The 27,594-nt window shown below is 53.3% G+C and overlaps 1 protein-coding gene across 13 annotated transcripts in view; it reads right to left on the bottom strand.

Annotated features, from left to right (window-relative positions):
- DNM1 (dynamin 1) overlaps window positions 1-17,142 on the bottom strand; it is a 51,985-nt gene extending 34,843 nt beyond the window's left edge. For 9 of the 13 annotated variants that reach the window (XR_010136448.1, XR_010136450.1, XR_010136449.1 and 6 more), the window contains exons 1-6: window positions 16,875-17,141; window positions 2,171-2,244; window positions 1,743-1,892; window positions 1,222-1,425; window positions 379-477; window positions 124-284 (exon numbers count right to left, since the gene is read on the bottom strand). Coding sequence is in view for 10 of the 13 variants with exons in the window: in XM_054521139.2 (XP_054377114.1) it covers window positions 124-284; window positions 379-477; window positions 1,222-1,425; window positions 1,743-1,892; window positions 2,171-2,244; window positions 16,875-17,035 (849 nt within the window). In the remaining 3 variants the exon portion in view is untranslated. Of the gene's footprint in view, window positions 1-123; window positions 285-378; window positions 478-1,221; window positions 1,426-1,742; window positions 1,893-2,170; window positions 2,245-16,874 lie in introns of all 13 variants that reach the window. The other 4 variants (XM_063714053.1, XM_063714057.1, XM_063714062.1 and 1 more) reach the window with 1 other exon arrangement.
- Between the last annotated feature and the right edge of the window lie 10,452 nt (window positions 17,143-27,594).

The raw sequence follows: 27,594 nt of genomic DNA, 5'->3' as shown, positions 1-27,594 counted from the left end.
AGCCTCAGTTTGTCTGTCTGCACTACGGAGAGGCTAACCTCTGCTGGTCACTCTCAGAACACACTTAAATTATCCTGTTTTCATGCTTGTTTCCCCAGGCCCCATCCTGGCTTGGTCGTCTACCTGATTGAGGACCTTCTGCAGGTAGGGCGTGCCCATACGGTCAGCCAAGTGGCGATAAGATGGATGGGAGAGGAAGAACTTTCGTTCAGCAGCCAAAGCAGCGGTAATGTCCTTCTTGCCATCAATGTCCTTCTGGCTCCGGTTCACCACCCCAATGTAGCCTGTGAACAGTATCAAGGTCAGGGCAACCAGCCTCAAGGGGAGGAGAAGGGTGGGGAAGGGCTGGGGAGTGGTTGAGGGGCATGGCCTGCTTACCTCTGCGCAGGGGGAGCAGCTTGTTCTCCAGCACGTCACGGGCATCTGTGCCCTCGTCCATCAGGTCCAGCTTGGTGATGACCCCGATGGTGCGCTGGCCTGGGTGCACCAGCAGGAGGGCCGTCTACAGCTGCACCCACTCTCACACACGATTCCATGCACTCCCACTCCCATCCCCCTGCTCTCCTCGGCCCCCTGCCCACTCACTGCCTCCTCTCTTTCCCCCTTATTCATTTTCCACAGAGTAGGCAAAATGATTTTTATTTATTCTTCTTGTTTTTTTATTTGTTAGAGATGGGATCTCGCTTTGTTGCCAGGCTGGTTTCCAACTCCTGGCTTCAAGCGATCCTCCCAAGTTGGCCTCCCAAAGTGCTGGGATTACAGGCGTGAGCCACTGCACCTGGCCTTTTTTTCTTTTTTGAGACAGGGTCTCACTCTTGCCCAGGCTGGACTGCAGTGGTGCGCACTGCTGCAGTAGGGCTCACTGCAGCCTCAACCTCCTGGGCTCAAGTGATTCTCTGGCCTCAGCCTCACGAGTAGCTGGGACCACAAGCGTGCACCACGGTGCCCGGCTAATTTTTAATTTTTTTGTAGAAATGGGGTCTCACTATGTTGCCCAGCCTTGTCTCGAACTCCTGGGCTCAAGCAATCCCCCCACCTTGACCTCCCAAAGTGCTGGGATTACAGGCATAAGCCACCATGCCTGACCCCCAAAGTGATTTTTAAAGGCACAAATCTGATCCCACCACTATTCTTAGACCGTTCAGAGGCTCCCCTTTACGCTAAGAATAGACAGCCCGCAAGCCTGGGGTTTTGTGCATTGGCCACCGGGTGGGAACCTACCCTGGGGGTCCACTTCCTTGGCGACCTTGAGGGCGTCAGAATTGGCCAGGTCAGAGTTGGCGGGCGACACGGCCAGGATGAGGCAGTTCTCCTTGGTGACAAACTGCATAAGCATGTCTCGGATCTGGAACTCGATGTCGGGAGGTTGGTCCCCCACCGGGACCTTGGTCATTCCGGGCAGGTCCACCAGGGTCAGGTTCAGCACTGGACAGGGCGGCGAGAGGGCGGGCTCAAGGCGAGGGGCGTGGCCGTGGGCGAGGTTAAGGAATAGGGCGGGGTTAGAGAAGCTGCTTGGGAGCAGGGTGGCAGGTGGGTGGTACTAGGAAATCTCAGGGCGAAAGTGGCTGCCTGTTGGAGGCGTGGTCGGAAGTGGGCGGAATCACGGCTGGGTGGAGCTTGGAATAGGATGATGCAGAGGCAGGGTCGCTCTAGGGGCGGAGTCTGCAGGAGGAGCGAGGCCTGCAGAGGTGCGTGGCCAAGAAAATGAGGCTTAGAGGTTGGGGCGGGGCCAGGGTCCTCACCGTGCGGCGAGTAGACGCGGAGGTTGATGGGCACCGGCGAGATGCCCTTGTTGGTGCCGGTGACCCGGTCGGTCTCGGCCTCGATTTCAAGGCGCACCTCCTCGAAGTCGGTGAATTTCTTTCCCTTGCAGTGCAGGAACTCGGCATATTCTGCCCCAGAAGCGGGCAGGGGAAGGGCAGTAGGCATCAAGGTCTGGAACCCCACTTGGGGGTTTTCATCTCCCACCGGTAATAGAACCCCCTAGACACACCCAAGCAGAACCACCACCCACTTCTCCATTATGTATTTTGATCCCCGCTATCCCTAAGGGGAACTAGGCCCACAGTCACACAGCAAGCAAGTTCTGTGGCCAGGCCGGCCCTCAGCTTGGGGACGGGGGAGAGGCTGGAGTGGGCAGGCCTGGCTGCTGTTGAAGGAGGGCACGTACCTGTGGTTGCATTGACCAGCTGCAAGACCAGGGGACGTCGGGTGACAATGCCAGATCCTCGAGGCAGGAAGTCCCTACAATGAGTTGGAGGTCAAAGGAGGGTCAAGATATGAGGGGGCACCCTCTGTCCCAGGGGTACCTGTCCTGCCCCTGGGAGAGCCAAAGCTCCCTCCAAAGTGCTGGCTCCACCGCTCCTTAGCCCAAGGGCTTCAGGTAACTAAGGGCATATGGCAGCCCAGAAAGGTGGAAAATACTTTTCCTCAAGTCGCCTGGGTCACAGAATTTATGCGTCTGAGCTGCCAAGAGACTGGATCAACTCCTAGATACGTCCTGTGTTGGTTTTGAACCAATAGGAAGTCCTTGCCCCAACCCAGCCACGGCCATTCGGCCCCAGAGAAACTGAGGCGTGGGGTCTCCCACATGCCTATGTGTCCAATGTCCACAGAGTGGATCCCAGGAAACAGAGCTGTAACTTCTCCCCTCCCTTCCGCTGTGGGGCAGGGCAGCATCTCACTTCCCCTTCTCCAGGCTCCATATGGCTAGGGTTGAAGAAGAGTGGGGAAGGAGGTGGCAAGGAAAAGGACTCATGGGCCGGGTGCAGTGGCTCACACCTGTAATCCCAGCACTTTGGGAGGCTGAGGCGGGCGGATCACCTGAGGTCAGGAGTTCGAGACCAGCCTGGCCAAAATGGTGAAACCCTGTCTCTACTAAAAACACAAAAAAATTAGCCAGCGGGGTGTCAGGCGCCTGTAAGCCCAGCTACTTGGGAGGCCGAGGCGGGAGAATTGTTTGAACCCGGGAGGCGGAGGTTATGGTGAGCCAAGATCGCGCCATTGCACTCCAGCCTAGGCAACAAGAGCAAAACTCCATCTCAAAAAAAAAAAAACCAAAAAACAAAAAAACTCATGCTTCTCAGTGCCTGCTGCATGCCAGGCGCTTAGTGGGGCTCCATACTGTAGCCCCATGAGGCAGGTGCTGTTATTACCCCCATTTTGCAGATGAGGGAGCTGCAGCTTAGAGACATTCAGGTTGCACAGCCAGTATCTGGCAGAGCAGACCCTGGTCTCGGATATATTTGACTCTGCAGTGAGACTCCCCTGCCCTTCAGCCCCCTGTGAACCGAGCCGCCTTTGAAGGACTGGAATGAGGGGTCCCAAAGTCATCCCCTGTGTCCAGACCTGACAGTCTATAGCTCAGACATCTGCTCGTGCCAATGTCAACCTCATCTGTCCTTTTGGCTGACTCTTGCGGGTGCCGGTTCTCTGTCCAGTCAGCTCTTTTCATCCACCTCCCTCTGCACCGCCCTCCAGGCTGGCGCAAGCACAAGGGTGAAGGCCTCTCCAGGAATCAGGATGTCAGAATTGCCAGTCATGGGATCTCCAGGGCCCAGGAAAGTGGGGAGCAGGTCGAAGCCCGAGGGACCATTGAGACACAGCCAGCGCCTTATTCATGGAGAGGCCCAGGGAGGGAAAAAGATACACTCGGGCTCTACAGAGCCAGAGGTGGAACCCAAGTCTCTTGCCCCCAGCCCAGAGCCTGACCCAGACTCACAAGTCTTCTTGCACCCCAGGGTCAGGAGCTAAGGGTCTTAGGTACAACAGACTAGACCCAGAGCTCCTAGGTTCAAAGCCCCCTCTTGAAGCCTCTCCACTGCCTCATGTCTGGGGAAGCGGAGGCTGCTGGAGAGGAGTCAGGCATTATACTGGAGAAGGAGAAGGATGGTAAGCCCTGTGTATATTCATCATTTCTACGCACCAGGCAAATGCTTTTCATTCTTGCCAGACAGTGAGCAGGGCAGCCTCTTTCCGTCTGCCACTGTATCCCAGTGCCCAGGACAGGGCTTAGCACACAAGGGGCACTCAATAAATTCTGATTGAATCCCCAAGTCCTCGAATCTGTGCTCTGATATAGAGATTATCATTTTACAGAGGAAGCAGATGAGGCTCAGAGAGCTGAAGTGACTCACCCAAGGTCACACAGCCGAGCGGGGATTCAAAGCCGAGTGTCTGTTGGACCCTCAGCCTGGAAACTTCCTCATTCGATGGTGCTGCCTCAAACCCAAGAAGCCAGACTTGGCTTTTTATGTAATTCAATTCAATTCAGTCTGCGCCGGGCCCTGTGCCGGGCTCTGGGGATGGGAGATGATGAGTCAGACAGTTCCCACCCTGAGGAACTCACAGTGCGGTGGGAGAGACAGACAAGTAAACAGATAATGCAATGTAGTGTGGTATGTGCTAGAACAGAGGTGTGCCAGGCGGCACAGAGGGAGGGGGTTTGCCGGGGGGTGGGAGGACTTCCGGTCTCAATCTCTCCCATCCTTTACTCAAAGACTCCTTTGGGGGCGTGACTTCCAGTTTTGGGAGTCCCCCAGGGCTGTGGAGATAGAACAGCTGTTCTCATAGAAGCTGGGGTGGGTGTGGGGGCCGGGGGTCCACCCTCTTCTCCACCAGCTCCTCACCAGCAACACCATGGCAACAGTAGTTGCCATGGAAACTGCAGGAGGGGCTGGAAAGGATGGGACTCCCCACAGAGAGTCCCCCACGCAGAGACATGGACTTTCCCTGGAGTTCTTCCCCGAGAGGCCTCTCCTTGAGCAGATGGGCCCACCCGGCCCTGGTGAGCCTGAGGGGTGGAGGTCTCCAAGGTGCCACATAGCGGGTGCGGGGAGCCCAGGGCCCAGCTGGCGAGAATGCTGGGTGGTCAGGGTCTGGGCCAGCTGCTCGCTGCCTCCCCAGGGCTACTTAAAGGACAAGTAGCTTCTGGGAAGCAGAGACTAGAGGCAGGGCCATGTCTGGGGGTCAACCCCTCCCAGGGCCAAGATCTCCTGGTGCCTAGATGGGGAGGTGGCCCATCTCTGTCATGGCCCAGGTTCTCAAAGTGAGGCCCTCACGCAGCCTGCATCAGAATGCCTTGGGTAGTTTGTCCAGACGCATGCTCCTCAGGCATGCTGGGCTAGAATCTCAAGAGGGCTTCACAGGGAGGCAGAATCTGGGTTTTAAATAGATCCTCAGGTTGTTTCCACACTCCGTGTTAAGTTTAAGGACCATCCGCCCCGTGCTGAGGAGCCAGGGCCAGGCTGGCTCCTGCATCGAATCCTACATTGGTCTTTCCTTGGCCTGGTGCCTGGTGCCAGGACCCGAGAGGTCTGCTTCCCAGTCTCACGTCTGGATTGACAGTGGGGAGGACCAGCAGGTCCCCAGGTCCGGACAATGAGCTCCTCACTCACTTCCGGGTTCCTGCCTGGCACAGGCCCCGCACGTAGTAGGCGTGCAGGCAACACGGGAAGGAATGTGCATGACTCAGCAGCTCCCTAACTCTTCCCTTTCACCTGGACACACTGTCCCAATTTAGCCCTCTGTTTAAGGGTCCCTTGGGTGGCCCTCCTTCCCCCCAGTGGGGATCCAGACTAGATCCAGCCTCCAGCTCCTGGTTAGGCTGAGGGAGGACAGAACAGGTGCCCAGAGAAAAGTGTCAGGCCCACCAGCCTCGGAGGCTGCGTGCTGTGCCCGGCGTGGGAGGGGCGGCTGCTGGCATGCCAGTTCTCCCCACTCATTTGGAGCAGATGGTGGGTTCCCAGGGAGGCTGTGCCTGGCCATCTGCAGAGGCACCTTCAAACGTGAAACATGAGGGGACAAAACAAACACCTCTCAGGAACCCCAAATGCCACACTCCCTCTCTGAACTGGAGTTGTCACCGTGAGAGGGGCCTGGAGAAACTGAACCCAAGGGCTGACGTGACCCCTACCCCTACCCCTACTCTAGGACCTGAGACTTGGGGCCAGAGCTCTGGGATCCTGGTTCCCAGGCCCTGCTGAATGCAAATGACGCCAGGAAGTAACGCGCTTAACTGGGCGTGCACCCAATGCCGGTCATTCCTCTATGCCTCCTCTTTTTTGGGCTCTGATGTCAGATGGACCCCGCATTGAATGTCTGAGCTGTCATGTAGGAGCTGTGTGGCTGTGCACAAATGACCATACCTCTGTGAGCCTCAGTTTCCACATCAGTAAAATGGGTTGCTGTGAGGCTTATACAAGCTGATGGCTGAACCAATCTTGGCTACTATGATTATAAATAACGATAGCTTGCTGGGCATGCTGAGAGCACAGGCTGGACTCCCACAGCCTCGTCACCAGAAGAGGCAGCGGGGAGAGAGTTGGACGGTGGGTTTCCTGGAGGATGGCAGCGAGCGTGGGGGTGAGGGCAGGGTATTTCCAGCCAGATCTTGACCCTGGAGGTGGAAGGCAAAGGGGGTGGGCAGGGGTGTGCTCTGAAGCAGGGAGCTGGGGTGCCTGCAAGGGAGTGGGTGGGCCAAGAAATACAGTTGGGAGGAGGTGAGGCTGCCCCCAGACAACAAGTCCCTCTCTGTTCCTGCTGCCCCAGGGGACCCTAGGCATCCCCGTCACAGCTCATGAATTTCAAGCTGAGGTTTGAACACTGCAGGGCAGTTCTGGCCTTGGCTTTCCTTGATGTTCTGATGGCCCCGGGAGCAGGGACTAGGCTAGACCTGTTCGTCACAATATCCCAGCACCCAGCCCTGGGTCTGGCATGTAGCAGACTCTCAGGACACCCGCACTGACCAAAAGAGTGAATGGAAGATGAGCTCTACCATCGGCTTCATTGTGTAGGGGTAGAAACTGAGGCACAAAAGGGAAAAGTCTTGCCCAAGATCATGGTGCAAGTTGGTGACAAGGTAGGGCTCCTGACTCCGGGTAGGTGCTCTCTCCACAGCAATCTTTCTCCCTATTAAGCAGAGCCTATTACCTTCCCTTATTTCTTATCCTCTCATCCTTCCTACTTTCTTTCCCACCCTCCCTCCCTCCTTCCCTTCCATCAATCCAAGTGTTGATGACTTTAAGTGTTGATGACTTTATATTTTCAAAATGGAAATAGATCTCTTTCGCCTCTAATTTTTAAAATCATATGTTCTCCATTTTAAAAGATTCAGAAAATGACGAGGCGCGGTGGCTCACTCCTGTAATCCCAACACTTTGGGAGGCCGAGGTGGGTGGATCGCCTGAGGTCAGGAGTTTGAGACCAGCCTGGCCAACGTGGTGAAACCCCGTCTCTACTAAAGATACAAAAATTAGCAGGGTGTGGTGGCGTGCGCCTGTAGTCCCAGCTACTTGGGAGACTGAGGCAGGAGAATTGCTTGAACCCGGCAGGCAGAGGTTGCAGTGAGCCAAGATCCTGACACTGTACTCCAGCCTGGATGACAGAGTGAGACTCTGTCTCAAAAAAACAAACAAACAAACAAAAAGATCCAGAAAATACGTGAAATATTTAAAAAATAAAAACCAATCATCATCCCAACACCTGATGAGAGCCACTGTAAACATTTTATCATTAATCATCATCATCATGGCTAAACACTGACGAATTGCTGACTGTCAGCCAGGGACTCTGCCAGGGACTTGAAAATCTACATCAGCACAAGATTTCTTTTTAGGGTGACGGAAATATCCTAAAATTAGATAGTGATGATGGTTGCACAACTCTGTAAATATACTAAAGATCATTGAATTCTGCCTTTAAAATGGGTGAATTGTATGGCATGTAAATTATACCTCAGTAAAGCTGTTTAAGAAAATCTACAGCCTTTGGATCGATTCTTGCTTGGCTGTGTGAAATCAGAGTGATCAGTTTCTCCATGTTACAGGGAAGAAACTGAGACTCAGAAAGGTGAAATCACATGCCTCTCAGGTGCTCACAGGCACACTGGGTTATCAGCCCTTTGATAGCTTCTCTATTCACCTAACGTATCATAGACATTTCCAAAGTTATTCACTATGCAGCTACATCTGGATCCTCTTTCTCTTTCCTTCCTTCCTTCCTTCCTTCCTTCCTTGATTCCTTCCTTCCTTCCTTCCTTCTGGCCGGGTCTTGCTCTGTTGCCCAGGCTGGAGTGCAGTGGTACGATCATAGCTCACTGCAGCCTCAAATTCCTGAGCTCAAGCGGTCCTCCCACCTCAATCTCCCAAGTAGCTGGGACTACATGTGTGCACCACCATGCCCGGCTATGGATCCTTATTTCTTATCACCAGCATCTTGATGAGAAGGAACCCCAACTCGGCCACTAAATTATTTCCCTGTTCTGAACCTCAGTTTGCCCATCAGTGAAATAGGACACAAGCCAGCAGCTGCCTCCTAGGGCTGCTGAGGGAATGCCCTGAGATCCTGGCTGTGGAAGGACCTAACGGGGGTGCCCACTGGCAGGTCCCAGTTCCTGAGCACGTGCCATGTGCTGGGTGCTTTATGTGCTACAGCATTGCATTCCTTCGAAATGGGGACCCAGGTTGGGGGTGAGGGTGCATTCACCCGCTGAGATTTTTCTCCCTACCCTGGCTAGTGGCCTCCTTTCCCTGACCTAAGAAGAGAGGCACATGAGACAGAGTGATTAAAGAATAACACAGTCATGACTAGATACGTTGTTAATATTAACCATGGTTGGAGCCGCCCTCTGCCAGGAGCTCTGAGCCTAAGGCAACGGGCTTCTTTCTTCCTCTACAGCTTCCCATCTGGGAGAAAACAAAGCCCTACCCCACTCAGGGAGGGCCAGGTCATGGCAGGAGAGGGTGATCAGAGAAGGCATCCCAGAGGAGGTGTTGGCTGATGTGACACTTGGAGGAAAGACCCAGTGAAAGAGGAAGACAAGGGCAGGGTGAAGAGCTTTCCAGGGGCCCGGCACAGTGGTTGGAACCTGTAATCCCAATACTTTGGGAGGCTGAGGTGGGAGGATCGCTTGAGGCCAGGAGTTCAAGCCCCAGCTTGAGGCCAGGAGTTTGAGACCTGGCTTGAGGCCAGAAGTTTGAGACCAGCCTGGGTAACATAACAAGACCCTGTCTGTACAGAAAAAAAAAAAAAGAGGCTTCCAGGCGAGAGAACAGCATATGCAATAGCACCCCAGGAGAGTGAGAGAGAGGGGACGGCCCTATTTTTCCCACGAACTGTAATATATTCAGGTAGACCAGGAGGGAGTGGCTGAAAGGAAGCAGGACTGGGTAATCAGCCCTCAGGGGCCCAACTCAGGTGTGGGATTCTGTTTTGAGGGCAGGGAATCCAAAGAGGGCTTCAAGCTAGGAAGATAGATGGGGAGGCTGGAGAGAGTTCCATGCTGTTGGGTGGGGAATGGGTTAGGGGGACAAGGGAGGAAGCTACTCTGCTGCTAAGACAAAGGGGCTGGAGTTTGAGGTAGACAGGAGTGAACTGGGCAGAATCTACAGGGCATGGGGACCAAGTCAGATGGGGAGGATGGGGGAGCCGGCAGGCAGTTGATCTTGGGGCCTCTGGCCAGGGCACTGGGAAGATGCCATTCAGGAGAATATTTTGAACACCTTCCAAGCTCAATATTACTTTTTTTTTTTTCTGTTGGTTATAGTATTTCTAAGTTGCCAGGCCTGACTTCTCCAAACGATTCTTGTTTCTTAGCCAGATTTCATTCCAAGGAATGGGTAAGAGTGCCAGCGAGTTGCCCAGGAAGAAGAGAGGAGGAGACACTGAGGTGTGTAGGTGTGTGCACACATGGGTGGGACTGGGGTGGGGAATAGGGTAGACAGCAACATGGAAAAGTGTGGACTGGAGGCAGGAGACCCATGCCTGTTCCTGGCCTGCCTCTGATTCAATTGCTGTGTGACATTAGGCAGGTTCCCTACGCTCTCTGTGTCATTTTTGCCATCTAAAAACCTGGTGGCTCACACCTGTAATCCCAGCACTTTGCAAGGCCAAGGCGGGCAGATCACCTGAGGTCAGGAATTCGAGACCAGCCTGGCCAATATGGTGAAACCCCATCTCTACTAAAAATACAAAAATTAGCCAGGCATGACGGCGGCTGCCTGTTAGTCTCAGCTACTTGGGAGGCTGAGGTAGGAGAATCGCTTGAACCTGGGAGGTGGAGGTTGCAGTGAGCTGAGATTGTACCACTGCACTCCAACCTGCGTGACCGAGCAAGACCCTGTTTCTAATAATAATAATAATAATAATAATAATGCCAAATAAATACAAATAAAATAAAAACCTGGTTGGAAGGCCAAAGTGGGAGGATCACTTGAGTCCAGGAGTTTGAGGCCACCCTGGGCAACATAGTGAGACCCCATCTCTACAAAAAATAAAATAAAAAGCTTAGCTGGGTGTGGTGACGCATGCCTGTCATCCCAGCTTCTCAGAAGGCTGAGGTGGGAGGATGGCTTGAGCCTGGGAGGTCAAGGCTGCAGTGAGCCAAGATCGCCCCACTGCACTCCAGCCTGGGTGACAGAGTGAGATCCTGTCTCAAACAAAACAAAACAGACAAAACAAAACAAAACAAAAGCTTGGAATGATAGAAGACATCAGTACTGCCCTTAGGCCTGGGGAATGGAGCCCTTAGTCCAAGACTTACACTTAGGGGTCCCTCTCTGGACCTCCTCTGGCCTCACCCTCCCCATGGGGCAGAGTTCCCCAGGGGCCAGGGGAGGTGCCCAGCTGAAGCCTGTGTTCCCCTCGTAGGCCATGCTCAGGTACCCCAGAATTCCCCTCAAGCAGTTCCAAGCCCACCACCCAGGCCCAAGTGGGGACCAGCCCAGGCCCAAGGTGGGTCCTTTCTGGAGCTGGGATATGAGGGCTGGGGTGTTCACAAGTGAACCCCGGAGGGATAAAGAGGGCAATGACGGGCAGCCTGGGGAGAGGGGACACCTGTCCCCATGCCTCCACATCCACCACGGAACTCCAAGGAGTCCGAAATTCTGAATTCAAACCCAGCTGGTCAGGTTGTGATGAAGGTGCGTTTGTTATGGTGGGAGGGCAGAATGTATTGAATTTAGCAATTCCTCAGCTTGATTTATAACTGGAATACATAGACATATGGCATGTGGGCGTCCGTTTCTCCACGCCTGACAGCACTGTGTCCATGACCCGCTTCCTCCACTCCTGCCCTGCCTACCCTCTCCACTGTCCCACCTGCACCCCCTTCCCTGGGTCCGACCCTCTGACCCAGCCAGGGCCTGGGAAACTCGATTCTCCTGGCGCCGAGATCAGATACTGTCTGCCAGGGTCACCTTTCACTCCCAGCTCCTCTGGGCCATGGTGGGGCGTGGGTTTGGAGAGGATGTCCTCTGGCTGTGGATGGGTGCATTTCCATGTTTCCAGCCCCAGGGGTGTGCTCCACATCTGGCTCACAGGCAGTGTGTGCTTAGCATGTGGCAGGTGTGTGCTCTGAGCATGCAGAGGCTGGAGCAGAGTGTGGCAGCTCTCCAGGTGGGTGGGAGACTGTCAAAGGGCCCCTAACAGGCCCCTCAAGCCCCGCCTCCCCAACCCTCCTAGTCTCACCTCTAGCCTCTGCTCCTCACTCAGCCACACTGCCCTTCATCCTTCATCCGGGTTCTCAAACCCATTGGGCTCTTTTCCCCCTAACCCTTTGCTCAGGACAGTCCCTGCACCTGCAGAAGTCCACGCCTTGGCTTGACCACGTCCTAGTCTTGCTCAGGTCCAATCTTAAATGCTACCTCCTCAGGAGGCCTTCTGATGGCCCAGAAAGCCCCTCTCCCCTCAACGTCAGGCTCCTTGCAACACAGGAGCAGCCTCCTTCAAAATACACAACAAACATGCTCTTTGTGGATTTCATGTCTGTCTGCCCCAATCAGCCGCAAGCCTCCCCAAGCAGGATGGGTCTGGCTGACTCACAGCTGTATCTTCAGGGCCTGGCACACAGCAAGTGCCAAGGAAATATTAGTTCCCTCTGCCCCCTCCAGGTCATCGACACTCTGCCTAGGATGTCTCATTTATCCCCTAATAGTCTTTGGCCTCCATCTCCAAATCTGAGAAATGGGACCACTATGATGCATCCTGGTGTGTTCAGAGGAAGAGACAGAGCTTAATAGTGGGGAGTGGGCTGTCTCCCCTGGGAAAGGCTAGGTTTGACAAAGAGAGGGGCTCTCAGAGTCCAGAGACCAGCACCACGTCCACGCTGGGATAGAATGCAGAGGAGAGAGCTGAGTGCTATGGCTCACACCTATAATCCCAGCACTTTGGGAGGCTGAGGCGGGTGGATCACTGGAGGTCAGGAGTTGAGACCAGCCTGGACAACATGATGAAACTCCATCTCTATTAAAAATACAAAAATTAGCCGGGCGTGGTGGTGCATGCCTGTAATCCCAGCTACTCGGGAGGCTAGGGCAGGAGAATCACTTGAACTTGGGAGGTGGAGGTTGCAGTGAGCTGAGATCACGCCATTGCATTCCAAGTCTGGGTGACAGAGCGAGACTCCGTCTCAAAAAAAAAAAAGAAAGAAAGAAAAAAAAGAATGTGGAGGAAGGGACAAGGGCATTGGGGGAGACAGAAAGCCTGGGGGTGAGGCGGGGGTAGGCAGAGTCATGGGGAAACCTAAAACCCTTCCTCCCAGGCTGCTCCTTGGTCTCTGGGCAGAGGGTCACTCATCAGGACCCCTACCCTACCCTGGATGGAGAAGATCCCCAACCCATGCCCCCGTCCTGGTGCACCTCCCAGCCCATGCCATCTCAGAGGGCTTGCCTGTCTACGCCCAGGCAGGGAGTCTACGCCCAGGCAGGGATAGAAGCAGCGCGTCCTCCATGCCAGGCCCTGCCCCGAGTGCTTCCTGGGGACTGTCTCAACACTCACCATAATCTCACAAGGGATGTGCTATTATCATCCCCATCTTACAGATGAGGAAATAGCAGCTGGGCAGGGTTTGGGGAACATGCCCAGGGTTTCTCTGCTTGTAAGTGGCAGAGTTGAGCTTCATACTCGGCAGGTCTGATCCACACCATGCTCTCGGCCCCTCTGCCACATTCCCACCAGACTTGGCCTGCCCTAGGACAACCCACTCTTGGCCCTACAGGAGCACTGGGGTGGGGGTGTAGTGGGGCTGGGGTGATAAAGAGGAGCTGGAGGGACAGTGAGGAGGCCCCTTTGGCCTAGGGCACCAGGCATCTGTTCATGAAAGGCTGGCGTGTGCTGGGTCCACAAACACTCCCCCGTCTACACTTACCCCCAGGATGAGCTCATCTACTCTCGGGTTTAAATCCCATCTCTACACCAATGACTTCCAAATTTTTATTTCCAGCCCGCCTTCCCCCTGAGCTCTCGACTTGCATCACCAAACTGCCAGCTGACATCTTCCACTTAGAAGTCTAACAGGCATCTCAGGCTCAATATGTTCAGAACCAAACCCTGGTCTTCCCCCGACCCCCAGTCTGCTCCTCCTTACTCTTCCCGACTCTGTTAATGGCACCAACACCCACCTAAGAACTCAGGTCAAAGTCCCAGAAGTCATCACTGATTCCTCTTTCCTCACCCTCCACATTCATCCTCCAGCAGGACTTCCTTTAAAATATATCCTGAAACCCACCCACCATTCTCCTTCTCGTTACAGCTGAAGCCCTCGTCCAGGCCCCCCACTACCCCCTGCCCACTGCAGCAGCCTCCCCACTAGTCTCCTGCCTTTTCCCTCACCCCCTCCCCAAGTCACACCCTTGCTAGAATTAGCTCATCACTCCACTACTAAAAAGCTTCCCGCAAGAGAGAAAATAAACCCAAACTCCTCACTCCTCATGGTCTAAGGGCTTTGTAGATCTAGCCCCTGCCTATCTCTCAGGTCCTGTCTCCACCTTGCTAGCCGAACACCAGCTACAGGGACTCCTTTCTGTTCTTCGAAGGCACCAAATTCTTTGCTACCCTGGGGCCTTTGCACCTTTCCCTTGGCCTGGAACTCTCCCACCCCTGGCAAGTTACACAGCTTCTCATCCCTTGGTTCTCATCTCAGATGCCACCTCCTCCTGGAGACCTCTGACCTCCCTGGGGAGAGCAGCCCCACTCCCCTCCCTGACATTCACCACATTTTCCAGTTGTCTTCTGAGTTTCTCCCTCTGCAATGCAGAGCCTTGGTCTTTTCCACCATAGAATCCCCAGTGCTGAGACATCATGCACCCTCCACAAATGTTTGCTAAATGACTGAATGAATTGGCCTCAGTTTTCCCTTCTGTAAAAGGGAAGGGGGTGAAGAAATAGTATACACCCAGACAAGTTCTAGCAGCATCCCAGGCAGCTGCAAGGCTACCTCCATTGCAGAGTTGACAGCAGGATCCTCCTGAGCACCCAGAAGCCCAGGTGGGCCTGGGGCAGCCCTGATGCATTTTCCTCTGAAGCATTTTCCATGGGGGATTGGCTCCTGGGAAGCCCCAGGAGACAGAATGGCTGTTACTGTGCTCACCAGTCTGGGGACTGAGCCCTGTTGGAGAGGTCAGGAGCCCTTGAGGGAGCTGGCAGGCTGAGACGGTGGAACCCACTGAGCCTCAGTTTCCCTGGCCTTCTCACTAGCTTTCAGGGGATCACGAATGCTTTCCTGTCTACTCCTTCACATCAACCTAAGCCCCCTACCTGCCCTGGGCCTGCATCTGGACACCCTGCACATCCTCCTGTGGGGACCACGGCCAAGGGCATTGGGGTGGAGAGGGCAGCCAGAGGGCCCAGGCCTCCTGGGGCACAGTCCACACCTTGCTCCACCACTCAACAAGCAAGTACTCGATGAAATCTGCTGTGGTCAGGGATGGCCCCTGCGTCATGGGCTCCAGGAGGGCAGAGGCTGGGCATGCAGGTCCCCAAGCCTAATTGGCTATCAGCGCCCCCTCCCGCATGTTTACAAAAGCGCCTTTCCACCCATGAACTCAGTGGAGCCCACAGTCACCTTCTCAGGAAGGCAGGGCAGCGGCTGTCAGCATTTCCATTCCGCAGATGGGGAAATGGAGGCCCACCCACCCGCACGTCCCTGTGCCTGGTGCAGGACCTGGCTCTCAGAGGATGTGCAGCATCGAGATTAGGAATTGGGCTTTGGAGTCTAACAGCTGCTGCCCTTCCTGAATGTGTGACCTTGGGCAAGGCATCTAACCTCCAGGGTCTCAGTTTCTTCATCTGTAGGATGGGCATCATGGTACCTGCCTCTTGGGAGCTCCTGTGAGCCTATGAAGGACTCAGCATAGGGGGGTGCATGGGATGGGTTCAGTAGATGGGGGCTGAAATCACCAGTTGGTCCCCTCCCTACCCCAAGCCTGGAGCACGCAGCCTGGCATGGGGCAGGAGTTCAGCCAACATTCAAAGGATGAGAGGTAGGAATATGGTTTCTCCACTCTAAACTGCTGGGTATCCCTGACTGCTGGCCCTTGGGGAAGGGGCCCGTGGTGTATCTCTTGCCTGTGTCTCTGCAGCTCTGGGGGTCATGTGATCAGAAGGGGGGCTCTGCAGGAGCCATTGGAGAGACAGATGCGTCCCCCTCTGCTGACCAGATGGGCACAGCCGCCCCCACGGTGGCCTTCCAACATCCCACACACACATGGCTCCGGTCAGGCCCCTCCCTCTCACCTCTAGGGCTGGCATGGGTTTCCCAGGACATTTGAGGGGCAGGAACAACCACCCAGTCCCACTGTCCATGTTAGAGATGGGGACACTGAGGCTCAGAGAGGGCAAGTGACTTGCCTGAGGTTTTGCAGCAGAACCTGGCTTGGACAGAACTACTGTCCCTCTGCGGACAAGGGCCCCTGCCTCCCTCTCCCATGTGCCAGTCACTTTTTTGGCCCTGAAGGTCATTGGAAGAAAGCAAGAGTTTCTGAAGAAGATGGGGGGAAGATGAAAGAAGGGGTCAGTGTAAACTCTCTCACTTCATCCCCCAGTCTGCCCAGCCCCCCATCCCACCTCCAGTACCTGGAGAGCTCCTATCTTTCTTCTCTCTCCTCAGCACCAGAAAAACTATTTCTGCCTCCCTTTAGGGGTTTAGGGGGAGCCTGTGGGTCACGACCCTGCCTGCCCCGCTAAACCCAGGACCCTTTGTCTTTGCGGTTGTTCCTCTCTCCACCACCTAGGCCTCTCAGCGCCTTGTGGGATCAGAGGCGGGAGGGGGATTAGGTTCTGCAAATGGCTCCCCCCTCCCGCCATCCCTGTCTTAGTCATCTCTGCCCTCTGCCGCCTCTCCCTCCATCACGATTTCTCTGGCCAGGCCAAGGGGAGGGCGACACTGACAGGCGCCCCCCACCCAGGGGCCATGGCGAAGCAAGGGGCCGGCTGCTCAGAAAAGGATAAGAAGTGGTTTCTCCTCCCCTCTTCCCTTCCTCATCCTGCAGCCCGCGCCTCCCCCCTCCGCCGCGCTGCGCACGGATGGCGGCGGGAGCCGCAGAGGTGTGCGTGTGCTGGCGGGAGGCCGTGCCGGGTCCTCGATGCCCACGGGACTACGTCCTCTTCTAGGGACTGGGATGAGGGGGCTGACCCCTGCCACGGCCCAGGAATTCCCATGGGGGTAGGGGGATGTCCCCCATTGAGCCCGGTGTGGGGGACGCTGCCCCCGGGTGCTGCCCGCTCCAAGGGACTCCCGGAGCCCAACGGAGGCGCTGAGTAATGCGGGCTCTCTCCATGCCCATGTTGGGGGCGGGGGGCAGCCCTTTGCCCGGGGCTTCTGGCAGAGCGTTCTCTGCCCTAAAGGATGGGACGGAGGAGGGGGCGTGATTCGGTAGCCGGAGGCTTGACGACGTTTGCAGACTAGCGGGGGGCGCTGCTGCCCCGAGGGGCTCTCGCGGTGGGGGGAGGGCCTCCTCGCTCCGGCTGGGGGTGGGGGGCGCGCCGGCCGCGGGTGCAGCGTCGGGGGCTGCGAGGTCGCCGCGCCGTCGGTGCCCCGGGCGGGGACTCCAGGGATCCCGGGGGTCGGGGGTCGGCGCCTGGGGGCGCGCCGCGCCTACCTGCCTACGAAATTCTCGAGCACCGAGCTCTTGCCGGCGCTCTGGCCGCCCACCACAGCGATCTGCGGCAGGTCGAGGTCCGCGTTCTGGCCTATGGCAGAGAAGGCGTCTTGCAGCCGGTTGACCAGCGGGATGAGATCTTCCATGCCGCGGTTGCCCATGGCTGCGGCGGGCCCCGCAGGCTGCGATCAGGCTGCCGCTAGCGCTCCCGGCTCCGACTCCGGCTCCGCCGCTGCAGCCGCGCGTCCAGACTGCCTGCGCCGCGGGGCCCCCGCCCCTCGGGGATCGGAGCGAGCACCGCTCCCGGACGCCGCTAGGGGGAGCCCACGGCGCTGCGGGCCGGCCGCCGTGCGCAGGCGCCGCCCGGGGCACCATGGGTGTCGTAGTTTTCACCTTCTGCGGCTTTCGGGGTGCTTTAGCAGTGTCTGGGGTGCGCGGATGCTGCGCAGAATATATTTGTCAATGGGTGGGGTCTCACCCCTAGTACCAGGCCTCTTGGATAGTGGTCTGGCTGTATCACTCCATCTTACCGATGAGGAAACAGGCCTGGAGAGCAGATGGGTTTCCTCTGAGGTCACAGCCTCCTGACCCGGAGTTCCCCTTCACCTCGCTGCCTTCTACCCCTAGATCCTGACTCTGATCTCCAACATGTCCTTTTCTGCCTTTGGTCCTCAGTTTCCTTGTTTCTAGAAGGAGAAAGTTGGAACATGAATTCAACAAATATTTACTAGGTACCTGCTAGAAGCCAGGCCCTGTCCTAGGCACTGAAGATTCAGTAACGAATAAGACAGCCAAGGCCTCTGCCCTCATAGATCTTGCATCAAGCTGGTGAGACAGACAGTAAATGAATAAGCAGATACATGAAATAGTAAAAATGAAAATAATTCATAGTAAGAGGGATGGAGGAAATAAACAGTGTGAAAAAAGGTATCTTTGTGGGTGTGGAAAGTTCACATTGGCTTGGCAGGAGTCGGGGGGGTTCTCTGCAGAAGTGACATTTGAGAAGAGACCAAAATGATGAGAAGGAGCCAGCAGCAAGCAGATCAGGGGAAGAGCATGCCGGGCTGAATGACCAGCAAGTGCAGAGGCCCTGACACCTGGAGCGCCCTTCTTGGGAGAGTTGGAAGCTCTTGTCCTAGAGAGTGGAAGTCTTTGCTCCAACCCATCAGGATGGTGGTGGTGGTAAAACAGCGTAAAACAGTGGGATTCAAATCCAGGGCTCCTGCAGTCCTACCCTGCATACCCTTTCACACAGACAGACCATGGGGCCCTGAGCCCAGCCGTCCACCTCTGCATTTAAGAAACCTAATTAGTATTCACGGTGGAGGCTAGGAAGGGAAGGCTAGCCTACACTGTGCTCATGGGGAGTCAGTGAGTCATTTCCGTGTGTTGTGAACAGTGTGGGGGCACTGCTGACAAAGTGGTCTGTGAATTGGAGACTGTTCACTTACTCATCCATTTAATGCATATTTGTTGAGCCAGGTACTATGCTAGACTCCAGAGATAAAGCAGTGAGCCAAACGGACAAAGTCCTTACCCACATGTGGCTGACAATTCAGTGGAAAAAGACAGACAATATGCAAATAGGGCAATAACGTGGCCCTGTTAGATGGCATGCCCTGCAGAGCAAGAAAGCAGGGGAGGGGTAGGGTGGTGTTGCTATTGTGAAGATGGTGATCAGAGATTGACCCTTGTGGGGAGGAATCTTCGAGGCAGGCATGGGGAACAAGCAGGCCCTCTCCCTGGTAGCACCAGGGAGTGGATTAGGAGCCTAATCTGGGCCTTAAACAAGCTGCGTGACCCAGGTCCCTCCACATCTCTGAACCTCAGTTAACTAATCTGGATAATGGGGATAATAATAGATCAAATGCCTGTGTAGGGCACAGCCCAGGCCTGGTGCTCAGGGGGCCCTTATTAAGCTGCAGCTGTGAGGATGCCAATGATAACAGCTCACCAGACAGCTGGAGCATCAGTGCCACACAACTTGCATGGAACCTGGCAGCTGTTCCATGCCAACCTGTTATTATGCTCTGAGGACAAGAGAAGGCAGAGATGGAAGCCCGGATGACTGGCACCAGGAGGGGGTGTGTTTATAGATGTTTGCCTAGAGGGCATCATGGCTGGGCTTTTAATATTATTTATTTACTTATTTATTTTATTTATTTTTGAGACGGAGTCTCACTCTGTCGCCAGGCTGGAGTGCAGTAGCGTGATCTCAGCTCACTGCAACCTCTGCCTCCTGGGTTCAAGCGATTCTCCTGTCTCAGCCTCCTGAGTAGCTGGGACTACAGGCACGTGCCACCACACCTAGCTAATTTTTGTATTTTTTGTTTGTTTGTTTGTTTTTTGAGATGGAATCTCACTCTGTTACCCAGGCTGGAGTGCAGTGGTGCGATCTTGGCTCACTGCAACCTCCACCTCCCGGGTTCAAGTGATTCTCCTGCCTCAGCCTTCCAAGTAGCTGGGACTACAGGCTCGTGCCACCACGCCCGGCTAATGTTTTGTATTTTAGTAGAGATGCGGTTTCATTGTGTTAGCCAGGATGGTCTCCATCTCCTGACCTTGTGATCTGCCTGCCTCTGCCTCCCAAAGTGCTGGGATTACAGGTGTGAGCCACCGCGCCCGGCCAATTTTTGTATTTTTAGTAGAGATGGGGTTTCACCATGTTGGCCGGGATGGTCTCAATCTCTTGACCTTGTGATCTGCCTGCCTCAGCCTCCCAAAGTGTTGGGATTACAGGAACGAGCCACTGAGCCCAGCCTATTTATTTATTTATTTATTTATTTATTTGAGACATAGTCTTGCTCTGTCTCCCAGGCTGGAGTGCAGTGTCGCGATCTCAGCTCACTGCAACCTCTGCCTCCCAGGTTCAGGTGATTCTCCTGCCTCAGCCTCCCAAGTAGCTGGGACTACAGGCATGCACCACCACGCCCGGCTAATTTTTTTATTTATTTCTTTTGTTTTTTGAGACAGAGTCTTGCTCTGTCGCTCAGGCTAGAGTGCAGTGGTGTGATCTTGGCTCACTGCAACTCCTCCCTCCCTGGTTCAAGGAATTCTCCTGCCTCAGCCTCCTGAGTAGCTGGGATTACAGGCGCTTGCCACTGTGCCCAGCTAATTTTTGTATTTTTAGTAGAGATGGGGTTTCACCATCTTGGCCAGGCTGGTCTCAAACTCCTGACCTCATGATCTGTCTGCCTCAGCCTCCCAAAATGCTGGGATTATAGCTGTGAGCCACCGTGCCCAGCCAGCTTTTATTATTTTTACTTTTTTCCCCCTAATTACAATATTGAAACTTATTGTAAAACCAGACTTTACACAAGTATTTGAAAACCTCTGGTCACCCTCCCACCTAGAGATAACCACTATAGCTTAGGGATTATTCTCTGGCTTTGTTTTTCATATATATACATATTCATTTTGTTCCATTTTGTTTTTACAGAAATGGGATTATACTAAGTATCCTATACTTCTGTATCACTGATGCCAGGTCAGCAGCCTGGCATCACATGGAATTGGTTGAAAAGAAGAATCTCAGGGCCGGGTGCAGTGGCCCATGCCTGTAATCCCAGCATTTTGGGAGGCCAAGGTGGGTGGATCACTTGAGGCCAGGAGTTCGAGACCAGCCTGTCCAACATGGTGAAACCCCATCTCTACTAAATATACAAAAATTAGCTGGGCATGGTAGCCCCCACCTGTAATCCCAGGAACTCAACAGGCTGAGGTGGGAGAATTGCTTGAACCTGGGAGGCAGGGGTGGTGGTTGCATCGAGCCGAGATCACGCCATGCACTCCAGCCTGGGTGGCAGAGCAAGAATCTGTCTCAAAAAAAAGAAAAGAAAAGAAAAAAAAAAAGAAATGGCTTCTTTACTCTCTCTTGAGAGCCCAAAGCTTTTTTGTTTTTGTTTTTTTGTTTGTTTTTAGAGATAAGATAAACCTTCCTCAGCTGCCCAGGCTGGAGTGCAGTAGCACAATCGCAGCTCCCTGTAGCCTCAAATTCCTGGGCTCAAGTAGGCTTCCTGCCTCAGCCACCCAAATAGCTGAAACTACAAGTGCACACCACCATGCCCAGTTAATTAAAACAATTTTTTTTTTTGTACAGACGGGATCTTGCTTTGTTGCCCAGGTTGGTTTTGAACTCCTTGTTTCAAGTGATCCTACTGTTTTGGCCTCCCAAAGTGCTGGCACTATAGGTGTGAGCCACCATACGTGGCTGAGCTCCCTAAGTTTTGACCACCAACTGTGCTGGGCAGAATTTTTTTTTTTTTTTTTTTTGAGACAGAGTCTTGCTCCAGCTCCAAGCTGGAGTGCAGTGGCGTGATCTCTGCTCACTGCAACCTCTGCCTCCTGGGCTCAAGCAATTCTCCTGCTTCAGCCTCCTGAGTAGCTGGGATTACAGGCACCCACCATTATGCCCAGCTAATTTTTGTATTTTTAGTACAGATGGTGTTTCACCATGTTGGCCAGGCTGGTCTTGATCTCCTGACCTCAAGTGATCCACCCACCTCAGCCTCCCAAAGTGCTGGGATTACAGGCGTGAGCCACCGTGCCCAGCCGAGAAAGAAGATTTATTAACCTCCTTTGACAGATGAGGAAACTGAGGCACAGAGAGGTTATTAAAGAACATGTCTGAGGTCACATAGCCAAGAAATGATGGAGTCAAGGTGTGGACGGTTGTCAGTGTAACTCAGAGCTTCCGTATTTACATCCTACACTATGCTAGCTCTGGTAATCGATGGTTTTCTCCCAGGGATGCTGTGTGGAGAATACATATTTTTAGTGCACATAAAATAAAACATGAGCCCTTTCTTTTTTTCTTTTCTTTCTTTCTTTTCTTTTTTTTTTTTTTTTGAGATGGAGTCTTGCTCTGTTGCCAGGCTGGAGTGCAGTGGCATGATCTCAGCTCACTGCAATCTCCGCCTCCTGGGTTCAAGCAATTCCCCTGCCTCAGCCTCCCAAGTAGCTGGAACAACAGGCACTTACCACCACACCTGACTAATTTTTTGTATTTTTGTAGAGACGGGGTTTCACCATGTTGGCCAGGATGGTCTCGATCTCCTGACCTCGTGATCCGCCCACCTCGGCCTCCCAAAGTGCTTGGATTACAGGCATGAGCCACCGTGCCTGGCCAAAACACGAGCCCTTTCTGACAGTGCTTGTGTTGTATACACACACAGTAGGTGCTCAATAAATGCCAGTTGAATTGAGCAGTGGTCTTATTACACAGCTCCGGGGTCAAGTCATTATGTTTAGTCACTAAGTCTGCTCAGGGTCTGGCTCTTTGGAGTCATTCATTCATTCATTTTTTCCACAGGTATGGATCAGCAGCTACTTTGTGCCAGATCTGAGCAAGACACAGGGGGATGAAGAGGTTAATAAGATGCAGGGATCATCCTGCTGGAATGGGAGTCACAGGGGAGGGGCTAAGGGGACCAGGTGCATGGAACAAGGGCACCTGGCACAGCCTGGGGCAGGGTCGCTGCTGAGGAAACAGCTGGGTCAGGCTGGGTCGGGCTGGGCCTCCTCTACATGGTTATAGGCTGGGCACCAATATTTCCTATGGGCTTTGGGGCTCTGGCAGTCCAGGCATCTGTGCCTGCACCGCCTCATCTCCTGTTGAAGGGCTCCCCATCAGCCTGGAACAGGGCAGGTGCCCATGTGTGCTGATCGTGCCATGGTTAGGTCTGAAGCCAGACTGCCTGGTGTTCAAATCCCACCTCTGTCACTTTCTAACCTGATGACCTTGGGCAAATCATTTCACCTCCCAAAGCTTCAGTTTCTTCATCTGTAAAAGGGGGATTATAATAACCCCAACTCATAGGATTGTGTGAAGCTTCAGTGATATAATAATAATTTAGGTAAAGCCTCCAACAGTGCCTGGAACTGTGAATAATGAGAGCTACAAATAGTGTCATTATAACCATCATCACCATTGCACTGTCCAAAGAAACTTCTTCAGTGTTGCGAAGGTAGCAGAGGGTGTGGCTGGATGCGGTAAGGGAGGAGAGAGAGTCTGTTATCCACAAGTCTGTCCTGTCTGGCACAGATGGCCAAACTAGAGCCCTAAGTCAGGACCTACCCTGGGTCCCCCAGAAGGTAGGGGCAGCAACGAGGTCATGCCCATCCGGCTATTCCCTGCCTGTGTCCTCTGCCTTTCACACTCCATTTATTTTTAGGAAAAGGCACAGGTGGGCGACAGCCACTGGGGAGGCCACGTGATAAGCACATGGTCTTATATATTTCTCTGCCTCTTGTCTGACTTGGAGCTGTTGCCGAATACAGCCTGTTCCCAGGGATTCTGAGCTGGGGCGTCTGGTGGGGGTGCCCACCTTATGGCCTACGCTGGGTGCCTCACTGGAACTTGCCTCTGTAGGGTGATGGACACAGATATCAAAGGCGTGGAGGGCTGCTATGATGAACACTAACCTGAGGACAGAGGGAGGAAATTGCATCCTGAAGCAATCCATTCATTCATTCATCATTCACTAATTTAATCAGCCTTCACCACACAAACCTGCGATGTGCAGGGTTCTGAGCTGGGTCCCAAGGACATGAGGACAAGTTGGCAGGTACTTTCTACCATCAAGGGCACACGACATTGCTGAGGACAGAAATAGTGCAAGGTGGGGAGGTGGCAGGTTACAAGATAAAGAAGCTATAGTCAATAGCCAGTTAGAAAGAGTACTGGGAAAATAGAAATAATAGCTACCATAGAAACTGTGCAAGTACTAGGTGAAGAGGCCTGTGAAACTAACTTATTGCAAGGCTTGAATAAATAGAGACATTCGCGGCCGGGTGCAGTGGCTCACGCCTGTAATCTCAGCACTTTGAGAGGCTGAGGCGGGGGGATCACAAGGTCAAGAGATCGAGACCGTTCTGGCCAACATGGTGAAACCCTGTTTCTACTAAAAATACAAAAATTAGCCGGGCGTGGTGGCGGGTGCCTGTAGTCCCAGCTACTCAGGAGGCTGAGGCAGGAGAATTGCTTGAACCGGGGAGTTGGAGGTTGCATTGAGCAGAGATCGTGCCACTGCACTCCAGCCTGAAGACAGAGCGAGACTCTGTCTCAAATAAATAAATAAATAATAGAGACATTCACCTCATTCTTTTCTTTTCTCTTTCTTTCTTTCTTTCTTTCTTTTTTTTTTTTTTGAGACAGGGTCTCACTCTGTTGCCAAGGCTGAAGTGCAGTGGCACGATCACGGCTCACTGTAGACTTGACCTCTCTGGCTCAAGTGATCCTCTCACCTCAACCTCCCAAGTAGCTGAGACTACAGGCACACACCACCATGCCCAGCTAATTTTTAGTTATTTGTAGAGACGGTGATCTCCCTATATTGTCCAGCCTGGTCTCGAATTTCTGGGCTCAAGGAATCCTCCCACCTTGGCCTCTCAAAGTATTGGGATTATAGGTGTGAGTCACAACACCTGGCCCATTTACCTCCTTCTTAAACTGAAAAACCGGGGGTAAAGATGTCAGTTTTTCTCTAATTTAAACATATTTAGTGCAACACCAATCAAAATTCTGATGAGGTCCAGGTTTAGTGGCTCATGCCTGTAATCCCAGCACTTCGGGAGGCCAAGGCAGGTGGATCATCTGAAGTCAGGAGTTCGAGACCAGCCTGGCCAACATGGTAAAACCCCATCTCTACTAAAAATACAAAAAATTAGCTGGGTGTGGTGGCGCATACCTGTAATCCCAGCTACTTGGGAGGTTGAGACACAAGAATCACTCAAACCCAGGAGGCAGAGGGTGCAGTGAACCAAGATTGCACCACTGCACTCCAGCTTGGGCGACAGAGTGAGACTCTGCCTCAAAAACAAACAAACAAAAATTCTGATGGGATTTCAGAGGCTGGGGAAGGTTTGACAAAATTCTGTGAAGTATCTGAAAAAAATATATAATTGGGAATTAGCAAAAATTTTTTAAAGAATAACAATGTCAGGGGCTTGCACTATGAGGGGGTAAACATATTCTAAAGCTATAATAATCAAAGTATGTGGCATCATCATGAGAAGGGATAGATAGAGTCCACGAGAAGGGATAGATAGATAAAGTCCTGGAGCAGAATAGGTCTGGAAGGCCTGGCACAGTGGCTCACGCCTGTAATCCTAGCACTTTGGGAGGCCAAGTTGGGTAGATCACTTGAGATCAGGAGTTCAAGACCAGCCTAGTCAACATGGTGAAACCCCATCTCTACTGAAAATACAAAAATTAGCCGGGTGTGGTGGTGCATGCTTATAGTCTCAGCTAGTCAGGATGCTGAGGCAGGAGAATCACTTAAACCCAGGAGGCAGAGACTGCAGTGAGCCGAGATCACACCACTGCACTCCAGCCTGGATGACAGAACAAAACTCTGTCTGAAAAAAACAAAACAAAACAAAAACACCTGGGATGGTAATGTGCATGCATTTTATAAGCCAGTGAGCTCACTTCACATCATATTGTGGGTGTTTATCCTTTGAAAACATAATTTCTGATGGCTGTGCACTGTTCCTTAAAAGGTGACACCATGACTTATTTAGCTATTCCCCTAAAGTTGATTATTTTCCAGACAGCTATTATAAATAATGTTTTGGCTGAATGTGGTGGCTCATGCCTGTAATCTCAGCACTTCGGGAGACCATGGCAGGAGAATCACTTGAACCTATGAGTTCAAGACCATCCCGGGCAACATAGCGAGACCCGTCTTTAAAAAAAATACAAAAATTAGCTGGGTGTGGTGGCATGGGCCTGTAGTCCCAGCTGCTCAGGAGGCTGAGGTAGGAGGCTCCATTGAGCCAGGGAGGGAAAGGCTGCAGTGAGCTGTGATCGTGCCACTGCGCTCCAGACTGGGAGACAGAGCAAGACCCTGTCTCTTTTTTTTTTGTTTTGTTTTGAGACAGAGTTTTGCTCTTGTTGCCCAGGCTGGAGTGCAATGACGTGATCTTGGCTCACTGCAACCTCTGCCTCCCAGGTTCAAGCGATTCTCCTGCCTCAGTCTCCTGAGTAGCTGGGATTACAGGTGCCCACCACCAGGCCCAGCTAATTTTTTGTATTTTTAGTAGAGACAGGGTTTCACTATGTTGGCCAGGCTGGTCTCGAACTCCTGACCTCAGGCGATCCACCCACCTCAGCCTCCCAAAGTGCTGGGATTATAGGCGTGAGCCACCACGCCCAGCTGACCCTGTCTTTAAAAAAAAAAAAAAGAAAGAAAAAAGAAAAAATATATAAATGTTTCCATGAACAACCTGCTATCTTGTAAAAGTCTCATTTCTGATTATTTTCTTAGGCTAGACTCCTACAAATGGTGTTATTGGGTCAAAGGGTAAAACATGTGCAAGATTCTTTTTTTTTTGAGATGGAGTTTCGCTCTTGTCACCCAGGCTGGAGTGCAATGGTACGATCTTGGCTCACTGCAACCTCCGGCTCCCATGTTCAAGCAATTCTCCTGCCTCAGCCTCCCGAGTAGCTGTGATTACAGGCGTCTGCCACCATGCCCGGCTAACTTTTGTATTTTTAGTACAGATGAGGTTTCACCATGTTGGCCAGGCTGGTCTTGAACTCCTGACCTCAGGTGATCCGCCCGCCTCAGCCTCCCAAAGTGCTGGGATTACAGCCATGAGCCACCGCACCGGCCCAAGATTCTTGATATAAAATTTGCAAATTGCTTCCCAGAAAGATGAATCAACACAGGAAGTTAGTGCTGGCTTTCCACCTTCACCAGCACAAGCATTATTTTTAGTTTTTTCACTGTGGCAATTTGCTAAGCTCCTTCTGTGCCAGGTGCCAGTGCTAAGCATTATGTAATGTCATCCTTACCACCCCGGGAGGGGGCACATATTTAACCAAGGAGGAAACCAGCTAAGAGGCCTCTCCCCCAGCCAGTGTCACCTAGCCACAAGGCAGGGGAGTCACGATTCGATCCTGGACTTCTCCAACGCTAGCACCCAGATCAAGGTGTTAACATGCTTGCTTGGCAGCCTGGGCAGTCTTTTATTTTTATTTTTTGAAATGGAGTCTCGCTCTGTCGCCCAGGCTGGAATGCAGTGATGTGATCTCGGCTGCAACCTCTGCCTCCCGGGTTCAAGCAATTCTTCTGCCTCAGCCTCCGGAGTAGCTGAGATTACAGGCGCCCGCCACCACATCCGGCTAATTTTTTTTATATTTTTAGTAGAGACGGAGTTTTACCATGTTGGCCAGGCTGGTCTCGAACTCCTGACCTTAAGTGATCCACTTGCCTGGACCCCCACAAAGTGCTGGGATTACAGGGGTGAACCGCTGTGCCCAGTAGAGCCTGGGCAGTGTTGACTCGCCCCTCTCTCCTCACTGCTTCTGTCTTGGTTTTCACAGGAGCGGGTTTTCTACTTGGCAGATTTGATGCTATCACTCATGAGGTTCACACCCTTCTCCAGTGCTCCCTACCCTTAGAGGATAAAGCCTACTCCTCAGCCCAGCATTCGAAGTTCCCACCCTCCAGGCTGCCTGTTCACCCATAGGCGCCGACGTCCCCCGGACCCCGGACGCCACCCTGCGCTCCGGCCTCGCTGAGTCACTTTCGCGCCTCTAAGTCCTAGCTATTCCGCGACTAGTCCAGGTCGAGTTAGGCTCCTCAGCCGCCGCCCATCTGCCGCAGAGCCAGTCCAGAGCTTTGGAGCGGCGCTCGTCACATGACTGCAGTGATTTATGGACACGCGAGTTCTGCTGCTCGAGCGCCCTCTGTCAACACGCTCCGCCTGCCCG

This window comes from Pongo abelii, chromosome 13, assembly GCF_028885655.2.
Source record: "Pongo abelii isolate AG06213 chromosome 13, NHGRI_mPonAbe1-v2.0_pri, whole genome shotgun sequence".
Lineage (NCBI taxonomy): Eukaryota > Metazoa > Chordata > Mammalia > Primates > Hominidae > Pongo > Pongo abelii.
This window is presented reverse-complemented; position numbering and strand designations above follow the sequence as displayed.